At 35.8% G+C, this 22,750-nt stretch overlaps 2 protein-coding genes across 2 annotated transcripts; both read right to left on the reverse strand.

Annotated features, from left to right (window-relative positions):
- Positions 1-687: 687 nt before the first annotated feature.
- On the reverse strand, positions 688-3,507 carry LOC137744114 (laccase-7-like). Its single transcript, XM_068483981.2, has 6 exons — positions 3,371-3,507; positions 2,959-3,110; positions 2,395-2,639; positions 2,163-2,291; positions 1,122-2,069; positions 688-1,025 (listed from the first exon to the last, which is right to left on the reverse strand). Exons 1-6 carry the CDS (start codon positions 3,458-3,460, stop codon positions 895-897), a joined length of 1,695 nt encoding a protein of 564 aa, XP_068340082.2. The 5' UTR covers positions 3,461-3,507; the 3' UTR covers positions 688-894.
- Positions 3,508-19,340: 15,833 nt separating this feature from the next.
- On the reverse strand, positions 19,341-22,151 carry LOC137744026 (laccase-7-like). The gene is made up of 6 exons (XM_068483886.2): positions 21,985-22,151; positions 21,571-21,722; positions 21,003-21,247; positions 20,767-20,895; positions 19,727-20,674; positions 19,341-19,628 (listed from the first exon to the last, which is right to left on the reverse strand). The coding sequence occupies exons 1-6, from the start codon at positions 22,072-22,074 to the stop codon at positions 19,498-19,500; spliced, it is 1,695 nt and encodes a 564-aa protein (XP_068339987.2). The 5' UTR covers positions 22,075-22,151; the 3' UTR covers positions 19,341-19,497.
- Between the last annotated feature and the right edge of the window lie 599 nt (positions 22,152-22,750).

The following is a 22,750-nucleotide window of genomic DNA, read 5'->3' on the forward strand; positions in this document are numbered from 1 at the left end:
CGCGCTACTCGCTTAACTTTAGAGTTCCGATGGAACCCGAAGCCAAAAGGCCTTGCGCTAGGTAGAGTTGAGAATATACATATAAGGCTTACGAGATCCACTCCCTTGAACGATGTGGGATGTTACAAACTTAACCAAATTAATTAATTAAAAGCCAACAAGATTAGAGTTCAATATGATTACCAGAAAGACTTCAATTAATTAATTTGGTAAAACTTAATTTGGTATTAGCAAACAAGAAATAAGAAATATTTTTTTATACTAGTATTTATTTCACTTGGTTAGCTAAACTAGACAAATCAATGAGTCAGATATATCTAGACATTATACTTAATCCAAATATTAAACTTCACTGTCATTTACGTTAGTCGAATACAAGACTTTTCACATACTAATAAACAAGAATACTATTATCTATGATTATTTTACTTACAAAAAAAACAATGACATCATTCATTCAATGAATTAGGACACTTCAAATATTAGTAATCAAACAAGGAGGTGGATTGTTTACCCTCCAATTTTCATACTCTTCTCATGCCCTCCTGTAATGTGTGGTCACGGTTAAGTCACGTCAATATTATATATTAATTTTTTATAGAAATAATAAAACAAAAGGTAATAGGAATATAAAATGTTGACGTGGTTTAACCGTGATCACACAAACAGAAAGACATGAGGAGAGTATGGAAATGGGAGGGTAGACAATCCACCTCCATCAAACAATCTATTGTGATTTTAATCGAACAATGATGACCAACTTATAACATTTTTGACTAATTTTATTACAAAGTTAAATTGATTTCTAACCAAAAGAATGAAATTGACCACGATATTATAATTCAAAGAGTACAAAAACGGAAACAATATTTTGAGGTCTCTTCCAAACTTCTTCTAACATTTGGGCAGATCAAGTGGTGGCGGAGGCAAAGTAGAGTCTGGAGTCGGTCCATTTTCAACCTCAAAAGCCAAGGCTAGCCCCCATGACAGATGAACGTCCAAATGACAGTGCATGAACCAGATTCCTAAGACAATTGTTTAGAATAAATATCCAAACATTAATTATTAATAATATAACAAAATATAAGACATTTAATTGATGAGGTGATTAAAAAACTAACCCGGATTATTTGCTTGAAACCTAATCACAGCCCATCCTCCGACCGGCACACCAATTGTGTTACGTTTTTGTGGATTAATGAAGTTGAATTTTTTGGGGTCATTAATCGGGTCGTAGTTACCAAACCCTTGTGCCAGCACGTGAAAATTGAAGCCGTGGAGATGGATAGGATGGTTCTCGATCGCCAAAAATGCTGTGTTTTGAAGCACGATCTCCACCGTCGAATTGTACTTTAGCATCTTGACCTTGGTTGATTTTGGTGCGTATATTAGCGACTGGTCGAAGCTAACATTCGTGTCCGTGTAGTCAAACCTCACCGGAGGCTCGTTAGGAAAATCTCTGGTGTAAACCCCGCTTACGTTGTTAAAATGTGCTTCCATCATTGAAGTATTGCTCGGAAGCACGAATGACTCGTTATTCATGCTAGCGGACAATCGGCTAAAGAATGGGCCCTGACATGTGGCATTTTTGGGACACAGTTCCAAGTTCACACCGATTGTCACGAACATGTGCTTGTCTACTTGAAGTGGGACTGGGACCCACTGGGGCCCGCCGATGAGGCAAGTGAGATTAGTATAGAACTTGTGGGCCAACGACGTGTCGTTAGGGTTGGGCAAGGCCGGCATAATGGGGGTTGATGACTTAGAGTTCTTGTAGACGATGACGCCTCTAGTGGTCGTGTTATCAAATGCAACGTTTGCACTAGCATACGGAGTGGCGGCCATGTAATAAGATCCGATAGGTTGATTGAATTTGACAAGAACGTCAGTGGTTTGACCGGGTCCAGTAACCACCACGTCGGTGACATATGGAGTGGTGTAGGAGGCGTCGATGGCGACAACTGTCATTTTGTGATTGGCTATCTTGAAGAAGAGTTGGTTATTAAGTGCAGCATTGATAAGGCGTAGAAGGTAGGTCTTTCCTCTCACCACACTAAGTTGATATGTCTCTGATAAATTGATGTTAAACTGTTAATATTCATCATTCATAAGTAATTTATAAAAATAAACAAATGTACATGCATGCATACATGGTTACATACGATTTTGAGAACAGTCGTAAAGATCACCGGGAAGTCCATTTATGGTGTAAGCATTTGAACTATTAGGAGCAATTCCGGTAGCTAGACCTTCTTCCTCAATGTCAACAACATTCCCATTGTACCACTCTCCTGCAATTCCATCAAACATTTTATAATTAGTCACAAAAATTACTGTTTAAGTGCGTATCATGATGAATGTTAACTATGTTGAATGGTATTGATCGTTAATTACCTAATAAGATAGGAACTTCTTCGGTGGGCTTGAGGAAAGGGAAGGATTGACCGGCTTTCGGGTGGATTATGAGTGCGCCGTGGACGGTTGCGCGGAGCCACGAAACGTGGGCATGCCACCAAAGGGTGCCTTCTTGTCCGGTGATATTAAATTTGTATGTAAAACTTTGTCCAGGGCGTATAGGGCATTGAGTTACATATGCAGGTCCATCTGCCCATGCACTCAGAAGCTGAAAGATTCCATGCCTGCATTCAAAAAGAAACTATAAAACATTAACAAAACATAACCCAATATTCCCCGCCGGGGGGGGGGGGGGGGGGGGGGGGGGGTTTGCTAATCCAGAAAAAAAAAATGACTAAGAAAATATGGATTTGCATTTTGTTCTAAGTAATGTGATTTGGATACACAAAACTCAACACTCTCTAATACTTGTGGGTCCTAAATAATTTGATGGGTCATCTTTATTGAATGGTGCGTCATTAAGTGTGTCCACATAGAATTCTTGTTTTGTTCAAGAATAATGTTGAGCGGTAAATGATTTTGGATATGTAAACTATTATTTACCAGTGAATAGTAATGTTGTAGGGCGACTGGTTTAAAACGTGGACGATAAGTGTGTCTCCATCTCGTGCATATATTGTTGGTCCAGGATAGCATCCATTTACTACAGTAATCGTTTGATTCCGGCATAATCGGCTAACAGTCAAGTTGTTCACCTGAAGCAGTTGAAATAAAAAAAAATACTATTATGACTACTATTATTCAAAGGAAACATTTAAATAATTAGTGAGAAATATGCATGATAAAACAAGGATCCTGAAGGGCATGTTTGAATATTGTTTCGAAAAACCGCTTCTATGAAACTATTTAAATTTTTCCATCAAATTAAATCAGAAGTAATTTTGAACGTCAAAATCCGGTTTTAGCGATGCTAGAAACATTCATGAGCATATCCAAAAATTGAAGCTCGACTTACACTAAAAGAATGCTCAACAATTGCACCAGAGGCTACTGAAGAAGCCAACAGAGTTAGAAAACAAGCTAGCACAAAGGCTGAGTGTGCCATATGGGGAACAAAGGAGCTAGCTGATGGGGAAATGATAAGTTTGAGAATCGTATATTGTTGTGAAGATATATGTTATGTTTATATAGGCATTTGAAAAGAAGTTGCTAACAAATTAAGCAATAAATTTTACGTGCTTTGATAATTAAGGACTTTGAAACGTGGAACGTGCAGGCATATAAAATGAATGGTATTGTATATCCAGCTAACAGTTTGATTAAGTTGGCGATTAATCAATGAATGCTCGCATGAAGTCATGAACACAATTCTGAAATATTATAAGACAATATTATTTAGGATATTTGATTTCCCTTGATTGTAGTAATAGATTGGCTCTATTTAAATCATGTATTGATATCTTATGAGTTTCTGGAATATAGCTTCATTTACAATATATAAATTTTATATACGAAAATTAATAAAAAGGGTTTTAAAATTTTAAATTTTAAATTTCAACAAAAAATCATGTAATAATTTTATTTAATAGTTAGGACATAGCTCAACCTTAATTAGTCCAATCAACATGGCCCAACCAAAATAACCTAACCAGTTTCCAGTTTTACCCCTAACAATGTTTATTTTTTTTATTTTGAACCGACGATATTATTTACATTAAGGGGGAGAAGGTTGACTAAGTCTTACTATGAGCTAGCATTAATGTGGTTCAAATTCGCCTTTAGCGAGAATCGAATCTAAAACCTTTCACTTACAAGTGAAGAGAAATACCGTTAGACCGTAATAAGTGACTACTCCTAACAATTTTAATTGTTCTGTTTGTTAGTTTTCTGTTTGTCAATCTTCCATTTTTGCTGCTAAAATAGAATCTTCACTGCTATTATCCACCAAAAAAGAGGCCAAAAGCCAACAACACTCGAATCAAAACCTTATTTTGTTAATATTTTTGTTTGAATATAAACCGACTTCGGTAAACAAGAACATACTGCAACTGAGTATAATATACGCAAACCATTACTACATTTAGGTTCCGTAGCTGTCGCTTCCTCCACCACTGCCACCACTGTTTTGCCAGACTACCACAAACACAGCCGGCCCCTCTGAGAAGTCATAGCCCTATGCCTATAAATTACTCGCCGATCACCCCCAATTGCAAATCCAGATTACTTGTGAGCCTGATTCCTTGCTCAATGACCCATCATCCATCTCAATTTCTTCACCGCTGCGCTTTCCAAGACTAAAGCCAGTTTGAACCTACCGTTCGCTAAACAGTATTTCTCGTACTGTCAATCGTTTAATTTTGTTTTTTATGAAATCTTCTGCAAATAGTTGTTTGATTGTCAAGGCAATGATTGCAGAGACTTTGAATAATTCAAACAGAAGTAGGTAAGACATAGTTGTTGGATGCAGGTACGGTATAATAATATTATTATTATTATTAATTGGTGCTCCCTTACTAAAATACCCTTAATATTAATATAAATAATGCATCTAACCATATTACCAAAATAATAATAATAATATTATTATTATTATTTCTATATTTCTATAGGATAGCGTATTGGGAAGAGGTTGACCTGAAAGAATTACTATTTTGTTTTATTCTTTTGACTTTTAAAACATGAATGGAAACATATCGCATATTATTTTAGGGAAACAACTTTGCTGCTGAAAAGATCAACAGTTGCTGTTGTTGATGAACTATCACACGCAGATACATGTTTGAATTTTAGTTAAAAAATTTAAAATTTAAACACGTGTTCATGTTTGATTGGTTATCAACAGCAGTTATTGCTGATCTTTCAGCAGTTGTTGCTGATTTTTTATCAGCGAAGTCTTGTTTTTAATTTAGGACGTCAAAACGACTAGCGTTCGGTGTTCCCGCTTCATTGCTTTCCTGGAATCCTGGCTGCTAACAGACATCCATGTGGTGCACAAGTTAATATTTATTTCCATTGCAATTTGCAAAAGTAATATTTAAATACATTTACAATCAGACAAGCTAATGTCCCCTTAATTTGTGTCAGTGACATGAAGTGTCAAAATGGAAAACAGATTGTTTAAGTGCTCAAACTCCAGCGAATATTTTTTAGAATAATGTAAAAAAGATTGTTCAGTTTAAAAAACAATCATTGTTCAATTTTAAAAATAATGAGAATGTTGTAGCCTATATTTAATAAAGAGGTGCGGCAAAGGGAAAAGTAAGAGATTGGAGAATAAGCTTGAGGAATTGTGTGTTAATTCCTCAATTTTTATGCTTTTTATTTATAGTAATAAGGATGAGAGAAACTTGTTCTCAAAGTAATACAAAGTATATTAGAAAAAATCTTCTAGATCCCAAAAGATTCCTACTTTATCTCTACTCAGGATTTACACAATCACATATTGATAAGAACATATGTCACAACACTCTCCCTTAAGTGTGCAAATACTCAAGTAGATAACGCATCAAATCTTCAGGCAAATGTAGAAGCAGTTGATGAAGTTGTCTCATTTAGTCGGCACAAGTAGCAAATGCGAGTCTCAAAACAAACGGAAGAATACATGGGTAGTAAAACTCACAAAACCTTGTTATGGTAAAACCCAAGATAGGAGAAAAACTTATAGGCTAAGGAGAAAAGTGAGAAGTTGCATTAAGTCAAAACTATACGTCTTCTGGAACCAAGTAGAATAGCTCACAAGGGTATGATAAGCCCAGGATGGGTGCCTCGTTAAAACCTAGTTAGGTAGCAAAAACCCAGTGGGAAAAATGCTCCTAATCGTAGGGAAAAAGAGTACATTAAGATCAAGTGAGTATACTTATGGATACTCCCCCTGAGTTTGACAAAACTTCCAAATGAAACTACAAGCATCGCAAGTGAGAAAGTTACGCATACCAATTCCTTGGACAAGCTTCTGAAAAAGGTAGATTTCGGCAATGACGTTGTAAAGGTCGGCAAGGTTGTCTAGGATTGGACTGCTTGACTTCAATCTTCTGATGCTCATGCTAATGTAGACGCAATATGCTTGGTGTTGACTTATTGGATGTATCATGATCTGGTCAATACATACAGCGCTGTATTTATGGATCGTCATTGAGACTTAACGATGAATGAAAATCGCACGGATTTTGAATATGCTTAACAAGAGTTCTCGACCATATCTCTCACGTGATGAGACATAGTGAGCCTTGGAATGATTCAAAGGTTTCGCAACAAAAGGTCTAGCTGGTTAACCTCCAAGATATTGCGGTGTTCCTTAATAGAAAAGACATAACCATGCGGGAACGTACCTTGTGCGGTCAGACAGATGGTTTGATTCAGCAAATCCCACAAGGTAGGCATCATTCCGAAGATCAAGGGGTTTGATCTATTCTGAGATGCATAAGGATAGATAAGCCCAAATCCGTTAAACATCTTTAACACCAAATTGGGTGGTGGCATGTTAGGCATAGTGCTACTTTATGCCAAAAGATTATCAGCGCATAAGATGTTCGATCTAGTGCATTTGAGCTAAGTACAACAAACGCCCATGGTACTTAGATATGGCTGCCTTACGTTCAAATATGGAACCTTATGCTCCATACCCTTCGTAAAGGTCTCATTTGCATCTAGCATATAGACAATCAGGGTATACTCAAAATGTAATACCTTCTGGGTCTATTTTGAGTGGTGGACCATAATACCATTAGAACTAGCTTGAAACTTTAGGTCGAGGTAATGTTGAGATAACTGAAAGGATGTTCTTGTGGTCTAGAACTATTTGAATCAGTAGATGTAAGTCATTTGGAAACTCCATGTAGGTTCATATCACGATCCCAGAGATACTACAACCACGTTTATAATGCTGCAAACAACCACATGGCCTATGAGAGAAACATTGCACCACAAGGCGTCATTCACACTATTTCATTCTTCTCATTCGTCATAGATTGATTCTTCTAGTTGACCAATCAATTCTACGTCAACACTAATCAACGGAACGCAGTTTGTTATCGTCGCTTTTCATTTATGTCGGTAGTAACCATATAAATGAAACATCATCTATGATAATTTCATTCCAATTCCATATCTCATCCAAATTAGCATACAAGACCAAGAACTTCAGGTTTCGGGAGTAATCCGAATTTAATCTCATGAGATGAAAAGGATTGAGACAGCGATCGAGGGGCGGATTTGTTCATGCCATATTCTTCCATATTTGGGGAAATGAATCCTTGAATCGAGTGATCTATCAAGCTTCTGGCGTATGACAGATTGATTGGCTAGCCATTAATGTACGAGGGTCGGCCACAACTATGGCGTTCTTGCTTTCAGGACGAAGGTCCATCGTACATTTGGTACATTCTTCTTTGCAAGCACATTTGCAGCTAGTATATATGATCTCATCATTTTTGCTAGATCAGAGGAAGTGTCTGGTTATACTCTGACGATCTAGATTAGAATCGATATGAGACATAGTGGGGATGTCCACGATAATTCATGTCGTTCTTTTAGGAATGTTGACGTTCTTATCTCCCTCTAACAATGGGAATACTGTTTCATAAAAGTGACAATCCGCAAAACGAGCGGTAAAGAGATCGCCTATCAAAGGTTCTTAGTAACGAATATTAGAAGGAGAATCATGACCGACATAGATTTCCATCATTCCCTGAGAACCCTTTTTGTTCTTTTGTACGTAAGGGCGGCGCAAAATGACACATAGACCACACAACCAAAGACGCACATATGCGATATGTTGGGTTCGTATCTAGTAACCAACTGACACGCGCTTTATAAAGTTGGGTCGTGACGGGCTTCAGGCGGACCAATATGGTTGCTTGCAATATTTAATGGCCCTAAGCAGAGATCGGGAACTTTGGTATGTAGGACCAATCGATTGCGCAATCATTTAAAGGCGTTTAATGAATGCTTTTGCTGGGTCATTCTGGGTATTAACATAGGACTGGATGTTCAACTTCAAAACCCAACCGACATGTAATATCCATCGAAAAATAATGTTTTTTTATGTAAATTCTCCAACTTAGCAAATCAAATAAATTTGATCAGATAATCAGGGTGGTGAGCCCTGAACTTGTTAATCTGAGCTACCAGTATGGAGAATGCAGTTTGTGGACAACAGCCACATGTGTGACAAACGTGTAGAAGCATCAACCGATACTATAAAGTATCTAAATAGTCTGCAGAGTGGCTGAATTAGTCCACAAATGTCCCCTTTGAATCCTTTGTAGAAAAGATGGAGGGTGCTAAGGTATAATATGTGTCCAGGTATGATTTCTTTACTTCTAGTAAAATGATGCCCAAAACGGCGCATCACGAATCATCCTAGATATCCCAAACGTACATCCATAACGAAAATTCCTTTGGAATCGCAGGCTTCTGGCCGGCCACTTAGTGGCTTAAATAGGTGTAATCCACTCGTTAAGCGTTCCATCTTCTTTAGAATATGCATTTGCCTATATTCATAGGAAGTGCAATATAGTAATATGCTAAGGAATTTTACTCCATTTTTCTACATTGGTTTCAATATGGTAATAGTGCTTTCAAATATCCTTAAAACTCAAAAATGGCGTTCTGTAGGAACGAGTGAGTATAAGGCTTCCCTTTATGGTAAACTTAGTACCATTGGACAATATAGGGCAGTGTCAAGCCCCACAATCAGGTTGGATAAGCCTGAAAGGTTGTCAGGGGGTGATCAGGTAAAAAGTTAGCATAGAACCAGACTGCTAACTTCCCCACAAAACATACCTAAGCATGAGTTAATTGTAGTCACATGTGGTAATTTCGTTAATTAACTCTTTATTCAAGAATAATAGTGACATCCAAACACCAATCTTAAATTCGAGAACAAAATAAATTACTCGCAAAGTAAACCAAAAATAGAAGGGGGTTCGGCCAATAGGGCCTTCCATGTCAAATTTCGCTCTTCCAAATGTGTTAGGTAGAGCACAGATTGACTATGGGAATGGTATTCCTCAACAACATTTGTAGAATCACTGAAAATTGCATAACCAATGATCTATTCCGTCAAAATAGAGTAGATTCTGCAGGGTTGAGGTTCGGGAATACTATCCCTTATTCTTGAAGTTTTTAGGTGGACGAGAAAGGTTTTCTCCTAGGAAAAATTCGATTGGATATAAACTTCAGAATTGTATTCATTCATGGACGTAAAGGTTTCAATCATGTTTTGCTTCGGGCAAGAATTTATCTTTGCATGATTGGAAATGGTCCATAGCGTGTCAAAGAGCCATGGAGTCCTCAGCAGTGAGGTACTTCCATTTGATTTTGATTAAGGCATAAGTCTTCGACTGAAGAACTGGCTACAATGATTTTGCAACTAGTCGTAGTCAAGCAAGGTGTCATTTTTTGTATCCACATAAAGTAGTTTCTTATTCAAAACTTCCAAATCAGTGAAATTGAACTTGTTACGGTTTGACAATACGCTGAATGGCTGAAACAAGAATTTGATTGGTGTTTTAGGAAATAAAATTTCCATAAACATCAAAGTTGGTGATTATAATGCATACACAATTTATGTAGAATCTAAAATTCGAAAAACGTAAAGTTGGGTCATGAATTATGGTGAATGTTCATGCTATCAAGGCTATAAAAATATCGCGTTAAAAAACGTTGTTTTGGAAGAACCTGATTGCGTTATGATATTGATGCACTGGTTTAATGCTGAAAATTATTGCTTCAATTTCGGCCTTCCATCTCCAAAGCTTGTATCACGTTCAACATAAAAAATAAAATTGAATCAATAAAAGTATATGAATTCAAATAAAATCAAACTTTAATCAATTAAAAATAATTGAAACGTAATACTCCCCTGATTGAAGACGAATAAATTCTCTTTAGCACAGCGTGAAGAGCATGCTGATAACGTGTTGTGGCCTATATTTAATAGAGAGGTGTAGCAAAGGGAAGAGTAAGAGATTAGAGAATAAGCTTGAGGAATTGTGTGTTAATTCCCCAATCCTTATGCCTTTATTTATAGTAATAAGGAGGAGAGAAACTTGCTCTCCAATTAATACAGAGTATATTAGGAAAGATCTTCTAGATCCCAAAGGAGTTCTACTTTATCTCTACTTAGGATTTATACAATCACATATTAATAAGAATATCTATCACAACAGAGAATACCATTGTTTAGTAAATTAAAAAACTCTCTACAATTCCTTTAATCTTCAAGCTTCCAAGGTGCTCAGATTCATATCTATAAAACCTTTAAGGGAAGAGATTCCCATATTTTTATAAAACTAGGGATTAGTTGTGAGGTCCACACCATGTTTACTTTTCAAGTTGCAGCTTATAAATCATCCTTGTAAAATATTAATCAAATCGGAAATGTTTAAAACATCTAATTAAGTTCAAAGAAATTAACGAATATTTTATATAAGAAATAATGAAATTCTATCTTGATCATTAATTAGGCAAATAGTTTCATATTGAGTTAAATTTTTGCAAGAATGATCTATGAATTGAGACTTAACAAATAGACGGTTCGGATTGTTGAAGTTCAATGTGGAGTAGGCCCCGCACCTAATCCTTTTCTTTTTTTTTTTAAATGAGAATCCCTTTACATAAAAGGCTTGTATATATGTATTCTAGTCTCCTATACCATAAACAATCCAAATGCAAAAGCCATGCTTCAACTTTTCTATGGTGGTATAGGAATAGACAAGGGAAATTTGGAAAAATAACCAAAATTTAGACCCCATGTAGAATTATAGCCACAATTTTAAGTTTATGATAATTATAACAAAAAATTGATATAAAAATACTAATATACCCTTAAAATAGAAATTGAGAGATAAGGAAAGTGTTTGAATACAGATCCAAAAAAACTCAAACACAAGGATTTTCTCAGTTTGATTTGTACATGATAAACAAAACTTGTTATTTGGTTAAGACGGTGGGGAGGGTTAAATTGTTTATCCAAACATCTTGTTCTTGTTTTCAAGGTAAAATGTCCTGAACAAAGGATTGAACATCATGGGTATCCTAGTTTTCTGGACATGGTTTCCTCTCCTCGTTTCGTGTTTGCCCAGTGAGAGGGTTATGTTTGTGCTAGCAGCATTTTCATTGACATCGCTCAAGCACATCTAGTTCACATCGAGTCATTTCTCCGGCAACACCTATCAAACATCATTTGTGTCACGCCCCAATCCCGACATACAACCAGAATCGACACGTGACATCATCAGATACCTGTACCTCGAACATACCCTGCCTTCGGAATATGTACATAGCATAATTCAAGATCCAAATCGCGTAGAAATTTTTGTATACTTTATAGCTGCATCTAATCTCCTTGTTAGATTGCCTACGTATCATCAATAGGGATCAAGTCATTCGTAGTTCACCATTTCACTATACTCGAATATTCATCAATTAAATCGCTATGTCTCAACAATATATCACAATGCATAACTACAATATTACAAGGGACAAACAACGGAGCACAATCATAATCACTAGTCATAAAGTTCAATGAGTCTAATCATAATTACCATAACCATAACCAACATCATTTCATAATCACATCAATCAATAATGTCAACCATCACATCATCAATAACACATACAACACGTCGAAACGCGCAAGGCTAGAGCAACACAATTCAGCTGAAGACTACATCTTTGGAAAAAGGGATTTTGGACCACCTAATGGAACCAAGGCACCAAAGGGGATTCCGGATCATCACTCAACGGAATCCAAATCAGGATATGATTCCGAACCATCACTCAACGGAATCGTGGAGTAGAAGGGATTCTGGACCATCACTCAACGGAATCCAAGCAGAACTCAGTTCCAGACCACACAATAGAATTGAACGGAAGTCCAAGAAGCATAACAACAGCTCGAAGGAACAAGACATGATTCAAGTTACTCAATTCACGAAAACTCAACGAAACGAAACAATATCAAGCAACAAATCCACATCACAATGGGTTATCGGTCAATTACTAGACCTCACATCTCCCAAGCAATTCAATATGCATTTCAATCACATGTCACAACCATTTCCAATACACAAGTCAATTCACATTTCACTTCATCATACCAATCACTATGCTTCCAACATTATATCTCAATACATAGCTTGTAACATATCAAGGAATCACGAAGCACAATATTAATATTTAATTACGTTAATCAATCAGTGAGATAACATATCATTTCACGAATTTAATTAAAGAACTCTACATAATTCCCTACTTGGGTTATGAATAATAACATGGTGATTCTAATTTGTTATCACAAGACCCATTGTTGGTAATTCCCATTCACTTGAATCTAGGATTCTAAGATAACCTTATGAAAATGAGCAAGAGCAAGGATTCCAGACCACCACTCAACGGAATCCAAATCAGGAAATGATTCCGGACCATTACTCAACAGAATCGTGAAGTAGAAGGGATTCCGGACCATCACTCAATGGAATCCAAACCAGGATACGATTCCAGACCATCACTCAACGGAATCACGGAGTAGAATGTGTAACACCAATCAATAAAACAAGACATGGATCAAGTTACTCAAGGTGCAAAGACTCAGCGAAACGAGAATGAATAATGACACGAGGGTCGAAACATGTTTCGAAGCAAAAAACCCCATAACAATGGGTTAGTGATCCACTACTAGCCCTCGCATTTCATCACATCAATCCAATCATACAATACAAACCATATTTCCAATGCACAAGTCAAATCATACTTAATGAAAATAGATCAATGGCCAAAAATAAAATAACACTTCAATAGAATTCACATTTAATTAACATGGGTCTATGGCATATATATATATATATATATATATATATATATATATATATATATAAAAGTCACATTTCAATATGCAATTCCAATCACTTTTCCACAAATATTACCCATCCATGAATCAAACCACATTTAATAAAAATAGATTGATGGCCAATTATAAAAGAATCACATTTTAATAGCTTAGTTTGGTTAGCAATGTGTGCTACTTGTATTTATACTCTTGATTGTACTTTTGTGTTCCGATTAGGCTCTTCAAAGGAACAAAATTAATATTATCTAAAGAAAGTACACTGATTCTGGAATCTACCACTCAAGTAATATCACTCAATTAGTAGTAAAGAAGACTAGAAAGGAATCTGGAAAAGAAAATAGGTGTGGCAAAAACAGTACCCTGCTTCTCCACAAAATCTGCAGAAAACAGCACTATTGGACCAAGTTTAGGCTCCCTTTGGAACATTAAAAACTAAACTGATAGGAGCATATTTATGCGACTTAAATGGCTTGTTCTCGTACATTTACGTTATGTTTCTTTAGTTATTTTAGTACTTTAAGCTATTTTCGTGTGTTTGTAGGTCCAAAGGGCTAAAGGAGCAAAAAGATGCATTTTGGAGACTTTTGGAGCACTTTTGGGCTAAGGACGGATAGCTTATGCTTGAAGCCAAAGTGTTGGACGAAATTGAAGACCTAATTGGAGCCAAAGTGTTGGAACCTTGTTCTCTTTAGTTTTAGGACATTTAAACCTTTCCTAATCCCAATCATGCCATGCATAACACACATCCATTCTAACACATTGTCATTGCACATGCATTTCCTTCATTAGTTAACCCACATGCACTTATCACTTATCATCACCACATATCATATCACTTAATCACTTATCACTTATCATCACCACTTAACCACTTATCATATCATAACCACATATCATATCACTTATCACTTATCACTTAACATATCATCCACCTACTTCACCTACAACATCCACCCACTTCACCTACAACATCCACCCACTTCACCTACAACATCCACCTACTTCACCTACAACATCCACTTCACCTACAACATCCACCTACTTCACCTACAACATCTACCTACTTCACCTACAAATGACATAGCCATATGTTCCCTCCACTACTCCTATAAATACCCTTGCATTCATTTATTCATGGACATCTCATTTCATACACAACACATTACAAACACATTCTCCCTTCCCTAGCCGTGAGCTTCCCATCCATTCCCTTATAATCCAAACACCACTCCTCATCCATTTCCATAATCCCCCAAACCTCACCTTAGACCTTGTGCTACAACAACGAGGAAGATAAGAGGGCCTAAACGTTCATACAATTCAAGTGTGAGTTGTTGGAATGTTTAGGTGTTTCTTTGATTTCAAAGTTTAAATTCAATTCTCTTTGTTTTGTACGTATGAGGAATGGAAGAGAAGAGTGCCTAAACGTTCATACAATTCAAGTTTGAGTTGTTGGAATGTTTAGGTGTTTCTTTGATTTCAAAGTTATGAGGAACTAAACCCCCTTTAGCTAGGGGGTGATTCGAAATATATGTTTATGCTTGCATTTTGATTTGATTACTTCTAATTGCATTTCATAAGTTGTGGATTCAATTTGTTTAACCGTTTGATTGATAACTTATTTATGTATGTTTATTGAGAATGCGCGCTTAATTTTCATGCATGAATATGAGGCTAGAATATAAGTGAGTTTCACCTAATAGTTACGAACTTATATTCACAAGTAGTGGAGGTTGCTTATAAACAATCGCGTTCAACGAATTCTTGGCATAAGTTTCATGCGTATTCCATAGTAACGAATGCCTCGTCAACACTTATAGTTTTCATGATGCTTAATGATCTTTGATTGTATCTTTATTGTGCTTTTCACGTAAAGGACTTTTGGAGAATGTTGTGAATTGCGTTGCGCTAACCCATCCAATTCATTAACTTAAGGAAAACTTGACGGTTAATTTAAGCGGGCCTAATTAACCCGGGGCGTTGAGAATTAATGATTTATTGAAATGCAATTGGAAATCTTTTTATTATGCAAGTGTAACATGTATGGAGATGAACCCCTTAGCTATTCTATCATCCATTCATTCCATTTCATCAATTCCATATTTACATTCTGTTTTAATTTGTTCATTTAATTTAATTTCGTATAAACTTAAATCCCCCTTTACTTTAATGTCAATTTAATTAGAAATCATTTTAGTTTGTGTTTTTAAAAGCATTTTGAGTCTTTGGTTTGTCTTAGTGTTTTAAAGTTTAGTTTTACATTCTTTGAGTCTAGTTTAGTGTTTTATATTGTGTTTTTACGTTTTTGAGTCAAATCCAAGTGATTAACAATCCCTCCTAATCCCCGGTCCAGAACGATCCCTACTTGCATCTTTACTACAATTGTCAAAAGAGGGTTTAATTTGTGCGCGTATAAATCCCGCATCATAAACCAAATCATGTAATATTATATAGGTTTTGAAGCTTGTGTTTTGTACTTTAAAAGCATACAAAGTTCGTAGAAAACGGAGCTCTAAATTGGAAGTTATGCCAAAAGGAAAAACGGAGTCTTGAAACTGGAAACCCAATTTTCTGCTGCTGTTCGGCAGCTCGCGATCCAAATTTAAAGAAGGTTTTGATCAACCAAAACTCAACGGAATTGAGTGAAAACAATTGGGTTACGATCATGAACATATGTACTTTCAACACACTAAAATTTTTCTCCAAAGGAGCACATAAAGGCCTAGAAATTAAAAGCCAAAGAAGGCTACTCGAAACTTGAGTTTTCTTTGCAAAGAAATCGATTTTGTGCAACTTACGTAACAACCCACTTCCAATTCATATAACAAATCCCAAAATACTTCCAGGTAGTCCAGAAGTCATGTATACAACATCCAAAACTAACATGACTCAAAATTAACAAGAAATTCATCTTTTCAACCAAACCCTTGAACAAGAAATTTGATCTACACACCCAATCTGATTTACCCAACTCTAATTCATGTTTAGACTAGTTCACTGAATGATAGAAACCCTAAATAGAACTAAGAACTCCAATATACCATGGCAGTTACAATTCAACTTAAGAAAGTTAAATTCAAAAATCAAGATAATGAAGTAACAAGGAATTTACCCTTCAAATCTCTGAATCCTTCCTTTACAATCACATTCTCTAACTCCTCTCTCTCCAATTTTTTGCCTGAAGAAAGAAGGATTTTCTTCCAAAAGTTATGGAAGAGCCACCTCCTCCCTATTTTTTTTTCTTTCATCACAAAGCCAGGAAGAACGTGAAAGAACGTTCTCCCGCCTTCTCTTTCGCAACTCCCTTTTTCCTTCCTCCCCTTCCTGCCATCTGGTCCCTTCCTCTTTTATTTTTATTTTATTTTTTTAGTTTTTGGTCTGATTGGTCCACCCTAACCCTTACATGATTGGGCCTCTCTCTCACAAAGTGGGAATTTACTTAATTAAAAACTGTAGTTTAGCAAACGATTTCAAATGTCTGTAAATATACCGTTAAAATTCAGATTTGCAAACGGTTTTCGCCTAAGCATTCGTGGCTTCGAGATCTATTTGAAAACATTACTTGTGACCTCGAAAGGTCTACGGATTTTAAATAATTAATTTTCAAACTTCAAACTTCGTAACTAGTTTAATTAAAATCTAAATTCAAACAATTTAAAATAAATTCTCGAGAAATAATATTAAATCTCAATAATACAAATATATAGATTATAATAGTGAAATCCAAGAACGGGATTTCACAATTTGTTTCCGCGAATGCCTTGTGGACAACTGAGGAAGATTGCTCCAACTGTGAACACTCATGTCTGATACCTCTTGGAGAGCATGTATATATAGATTTACTGTGGCACCACCCCGCCACACACATTGATTCGTTTACATTTCGCAATTTTTTTTTACAAGTTTGGGGCATCTAACTAGCATAAAAAAGAAGATGATTATCTATAAGCTGGGTTTTGTCGATTTCGAATTTAATATCATTTTTCATTTGGCATTCCTCTTCTGCATTATATGATTTTGGTATGTTTTGTCTTTGAACTTGCAGTGGAAATAGATTTAAATATCCATTTTGTGAGTTTTAGTTTGATACAATTATTATGCAAGGATATATTAGTACTTTCATATCAAGTTTTGGTTATAATTATCATAAATCTCAAAGGATAGTTATAATTCTATTTGAAGTCCAAATTTTAGTTATTTTTCCAAATTTCCCAAGCAGAACAAAACCGCATGACTGAAGGGACGACATCTGTACTAACTACAAATTGCACATCACAATAACCTTAAACTAACCAGTAGCACCAAACCGTCACACCCGCCACCTTCGATAATGCAAGGACATTCAAATTTTATGAGAGATAACTATTTTAACTGGTCAACTAATTAGGTTAACAAGTTCTTCTATGGAATTAACGAAGTCGTTTGTCTTTGCTCGAAAAAACTACAGGTATTAAAAGCAAATAGTTAATCTATTAATCTCCTTTTGTTGCCTTCTAATTTGTATACGAACAATGTTAGGGGAATTAAATTTTTAAACAAAAATCGTAAACCAAATGATGTGTCATTAATAAAAAAATAAGCACGTTAATCAATACTTGAATAAAAATCCAATCTTCAATAACAACATCATTTGGTTTACACATTTTGATTTAAAAATTATGTCCTGCTAACATTTTCCTTTAAATATATCAACTTTATGTGGTTTTGGTGATGAATTGAAATTATATCAAGAGAGAAAAAAACTGGAAGAACTCTAAAAATTCACACATGTAAAGGAACTTTGATCGAGTCTATAAATAGCAGGTGGGCTATTAGGTGCTTTTATTTTGTTTTAATTCTTGTAAGTGAGAGGTCTTAGGTTCAAATTTCATAGATGACGAATTCGATACCAAATTAGGTTGTTCATTGTGTGGCTTAACCTGACTCCTCCTCCTTTTAATGTAAAATATAGCGTTGCACTATAAAAAAAATTTTTTTTTTTTTTTGAGCTTCTGTAATGCTTTTTTCTTTTAACGATTTTTTTTTCATTTTACATAAATTGAGTAAAAACTTCTTGACAACGAAGAGCATCTCCAGCAAGCTCCCATTTGTATTTATAATTGGGTTAAATTGCTCCCAACTCAAAAAAATATTATCTCTACCAAACCCAAACTGAAAAATCTTTATTGGGCTTAATATTTCCGGCAATTGCAAAGGCTTTTTTTTTATCTTTTTATGTTCAAAAAAACAAGATTTTTTAGATACAACAAGGACAAATCTTTTATATATATATATATATATATATATATATATATATTCAAGTATAATAAAACTAAGTGGGAGTTAGAGACTAGGGTACCAAGTAAAATAATTCGAAATTATAAGAAGAAAATACAAAGAAATATGCCTTAAACAGAAAAATGAGGGCAAAAAAGAGGGATGCAAATAATAGTTGATTAGGTAGCTTTAGAACTAATTTTAAAATCGAATTTTAAAACCTCATTCCTGAGTTTCACTAAACCACAAAGACAAAGTAAACAAAACTGTTAAAAAAATATAAGATACGATGCCATTTGACTCAACCAAAAAATTAGCAGTATAAAATATATTTCTTATTTCTGTTTACCTTAACCAAATTAATTAATTAAAGGCCAGCAAGATTAGAGTTTGATATGATTACCAAAAAGACTCTAATTAATTAATTTGGTATTAGTAAACTAGAAATAAGAAAGGGAATTGTTATTAACACTCCAAAAATCTCATTCTACACTCCAAACTTTCTATATTAGGAAAGAAAAATACACTTGTGAGGAGTGTCGAATGAGATTTTTGGAGTGCCAATAACACTTCCCATAAGAAATATTCTTTATACTAGTATTTTGTCTTGGTGTGCTAAACTAGACAAACCAATGAGTCAAATATAACTAGGTATTATACTTAACACAAATATTAAACTTCATTGTCATTCATATGAGTCGAACATGAGACTTTTTACGTACTAATAAACAAGAATACTATTATATATGATAATTTTACTTATTGAAAAAAATATAAGGTCAGAGGTAACGAGATTAAGTAAACAAAAGGATGTCAAGTCATTCGGTGAATAAGTTAGGACACTTCAAATATGAGTAATTAAATAATCTATTGTGATTTTAGTCAAACAATGATGACCAACTTATACAATACATCTGTGACTAATTTTATTACAAAGTTATTGATTTGTAACCAAAAGAATGAAATCGATCATGATATTATAATTTAAAGAATACAAAAAACGAAACAATATTTTGAGGTCTTCCAAACAACTTCTAACATTTGGGCATATCAAGTGGCGGAGGAGGCAAAGTAGATTGTGGCGTCGGTCCATTTTCAACCTCAAAAGCCATGCCTAGCCCCCACGGCACATGAACGTCCAAATGACAGTGCATGTACCAGATGCCTGGGACAATAGTTTAAAACAAATAATCAGAAATTAACTAGTACTAATATAATTAAAATACAAGACATTTAATTGATGAGGCGATTAAGAAAACTAACCTGGATTATTTGCTTGAAACCTGATCACAGCCCATCCTCCAACCGGCACACCAATTGTGTTACGTATTTGCGGATTAATGAAGTTAAATTTTTTGGGGTCATTAATCGGGTCATAGTTACCAAACCCTTGTGCTAACACGTGGAAATTGAAGCCGTGGAGATGGATCGGATGGTTCTCGATCGCCAAAAATGCTGTATTTTGAAGCACGATCTCCACCGTCGAATTGAACTTTAACATCTTGACCTTGGTCGATTTTGGCGCATATATCAGCGACAGATCGAAGCTGACATTCGTGTCCGTGTAGTCAAACTTTATCGGAGGTTCGTTAGGAAAATCTCTAGTATAAACCCCGCTCACGTTGTTAAACTGTGCTTCCATCATGGATGTATTGCTCGGGAGCACGAATGACTCGTTGTTCATGCTAGCGGACAATCGGTTAAAGAGTGGGCCCTGACATGTGGCATTTTCGGGACACACTTCCAAGTTCACACTGATTGTCACGAACATGTGCTCGTCCACCTGTAGTGGGACCGGGACCCACTGGGGCCCACCGGCGAGGCCAGTGATATTACTATAGAACTTGTGGGCCAACGACGTGTCTCGAGGGTTAGGTAAGGCCGGCATTATGGGGGTTGATGACTTGGAGTTCTTGTAAACAATGATGCCTCTAGTGGTCGTGTTATCAAAGCCGATGTTCGCGCTAGCATACGGAGTGGCAGCCATGTAATAAGATCCGATAGGTTGATTGAATTTGACAAGAACATCAGTGGTCTGACCGGGTCCAGTAACCACCACGTCCGTGACATAAGGTGTGGTATAGGTGGCGTCTATGGCAACAACTGTCATGTTGTGATTAGCTATCTTGAAGAAGAGTTGGTTATTGAGTGCAACGTTGATTAGGCGTAGGAGGTAGGTATTTCCTCTCACCACACTGAGCTGATATGTCTCTGATAAATTAATGTTAAAATTATTAATATTCATCATGCAAAAGTAATATAAAAATAAATAAATTTAAGTGCATCCATGCATGGTTACATACGATTTTGAGAGCAATCGTATAGATCGCCGGGAAGTCCATTTATGATGTAAGCATTTGAACCGTTAGGAGCAATTCCAGTAGCTAGGCCTTCTTCCTCAATGTCAACAACATTACCATTGTACCACTCTCCTGCAATTCCATCAAACAGTTTATAATTAGTCATAAAAATCAATGTTTAAGTGCGTTTCATGATTAATGTAAACTAAGTTGAATTGTATAGTTTGATTGTTAATTACCTAATAAGATGGGAACTTCTTTGGCTGGCTTGGGGAAGGGGAAGGATCGACCGGCTTTCGGGTGGATTATGAGTGCTCCATGGACGGTTGCGCGGAGCCATGAAACGTGGGCATGCCACCAAAGGGTGCCTTCTTGTCCGGTGATATTAAATTTATATGTAAAGCTTTGTCCAGGGCGTATAGGGCATTGAGTTACATATGCAGGTCCATCCGCCCATGCACTCAGAAGCTGAAAGATTCCATGCCTGCATTAAGAAAGAAACTATAAAACATTAACAAAACATAACCCAACATTCCCCGGGGGGGTTTGCTAATCCGGAAAAACCAAAAAAAAAAAAAAAAAAAGACTAAGAAAATATGGATATGCATTTTGTTCTAAGTAATGTGATTTAGATACACATAACTAACACACTTGTTAACACACTCTCTAATACATGTGATTCCCAAATTTGATAGGTGATCTTTCTTGAAATGCAGTGTGCTTGAGTAAGTGCTCCCAAATACAAATCCTTTTGTTCTAGAATATGTTGAGTGGCAAATGGTTTTGGAAATGTAAACTAATAATTACCAGTGAATAGTAATGTTGTATGGGGATTGATTTAAAACGTGGACGACAAGTGTGTCTCCATCTCGTGCATAGATAGTTGGTCCTGGATAGCTTCCATTTACTACAGTAATCGATTGATTTCGGCACAGTCGGCTAACAGTCAAGTTGTTCACCTGAAGCAATAGAAATTAAGAAAAAAAATTATAATTACTATTATTCAAAGGAAACATTCAAATAATTAGTAAGGAAATATGCATGGTAAACCAAGGATCTCAAAGAGCTCGTTTGAATATTGTTTCTAAAAACCGCTTCAATGACTAACAAATATTTTAATTTTTCCGTCAAATTGAATTAGAAGAAATTTTGGACGTGAGAATGCACTTTTAGCCATTCTGGAAACATTCGTGAGCATACCCAAATTGAGGCCAGACTTACATTAAAAGAATGCTCAACAATTGCACCAGAGGCTACTGAGGAAGCCAAAAGAGCTAGAGCACAAGCTAGCAGAAAGGCTAAGCGTGCCATATGGGGAACAAATTAAAGAGCTAGCAGAAGGGGAAATGAGAAGTTTGAGAATTGTGTACTGTTATGAAGATATTGTATCTCTTGTGATATCTCAGAGGTGGATATATGTTATGTTTATATAGGCATTTGGAAAGAAGTTGGGGACCTATTATTTCCACGATTAGGTGACAAATTAGGCAATAAATTGGTATTTGTTTGGTATCATGTATCCAGCTAACAGTTTGATTAAGTTGGCGATTCATCAGAGAATGCTAGCATTAAGATATGAACGGACATCAAGTCAGAAACTTGGTTCTTCAAGCACAAACCATGTTGAATAAGATCCTTTGGACCGTGACCAAACTACGTAATTTACAGGCTGACGAAGTATAAAAAGGGGAACTCCCGCGGGGTATTAGAAGAATTGGATTTGAATTCTCAATGTAAACATAGTAGGACATGTTCTCGCTGAATAATTCAGCTCGGAAGAACGTTGACATTGGAAATACTAATTTCTACAAGGGGAAAAGTTCGTGTGTGTGTGTGTGTGTAAATTTCTTTTTCTTTTTTTAATTTAATTTAGGAGGAATTCTCTGAAGAATTAAGGATAATACTTGCATTCCCATATGGGGATGTACATATCTACTATTTCCGAATAACGTATCTTTAGTCGAATAAAATCAATGATAAAAAATAT

This window comes from Pyrus communis, chromosome 12, assembly GCF_041283825.1.
Source record: "Pyrus communis isolate YQ-2024b chromosome 12, ASM4128382v1, whole genome shotgun sequence".
Classification (NCBI taxonomy): Eukaryota; Viridiplantae; Streptophyta; class Magnoliopsida; order Rosales; family Rosaceae; genus Pyrus; species Pyrus communis.

Excerpts from the sequence above, each read along its gene's own strand:
- LOC137744114 (XM_068483981.2), bottom strand. The coding sequence starts at position 3,460 with ATGGCACACTCAGCCTTTGTGCTAGCTTGTTTTCTAACTCTGTTGGCT. Across the intron at positions 2,292-2,394 it reads AGAAGTTCCTATCTTATTAG|GAGAGTGGTACAATGGGAAT; the intron begins GTAATTAACGAT and ends ATGGAATTGCAG. Across the intron at positions 2,070-2,162 it reads TTACGACTGTTCTCAAAATC|AGACATATCAACTTAGTGTG; the intron begins GTATGTAACCAT and ends TCAATTTATCAG.
- LOC137744026 (XM_068483886.2), bottom strand. The coding sequence starts at position 22,074 with ATGGCACGCTTAGCCTTTCTGCTAGCTTGTGCTCTAGCTCTTTTGGCT. Across the intron at positions 20,896-21,002 it reads AGAAGTTCCCATCTTATTAG|GAGAGTGGTACAATGGTAAT; the intron begins GTAATTAACAAT and ends ATGGAATTGCAG. Across the intron at positions 19,629-19,726 it reads GTTTCAAGCAAATAATCCAG|GCATCTGGTACATGCACTGT; the intron begins GTTAGTTTTCTT and ends CTATTGTCCCAG.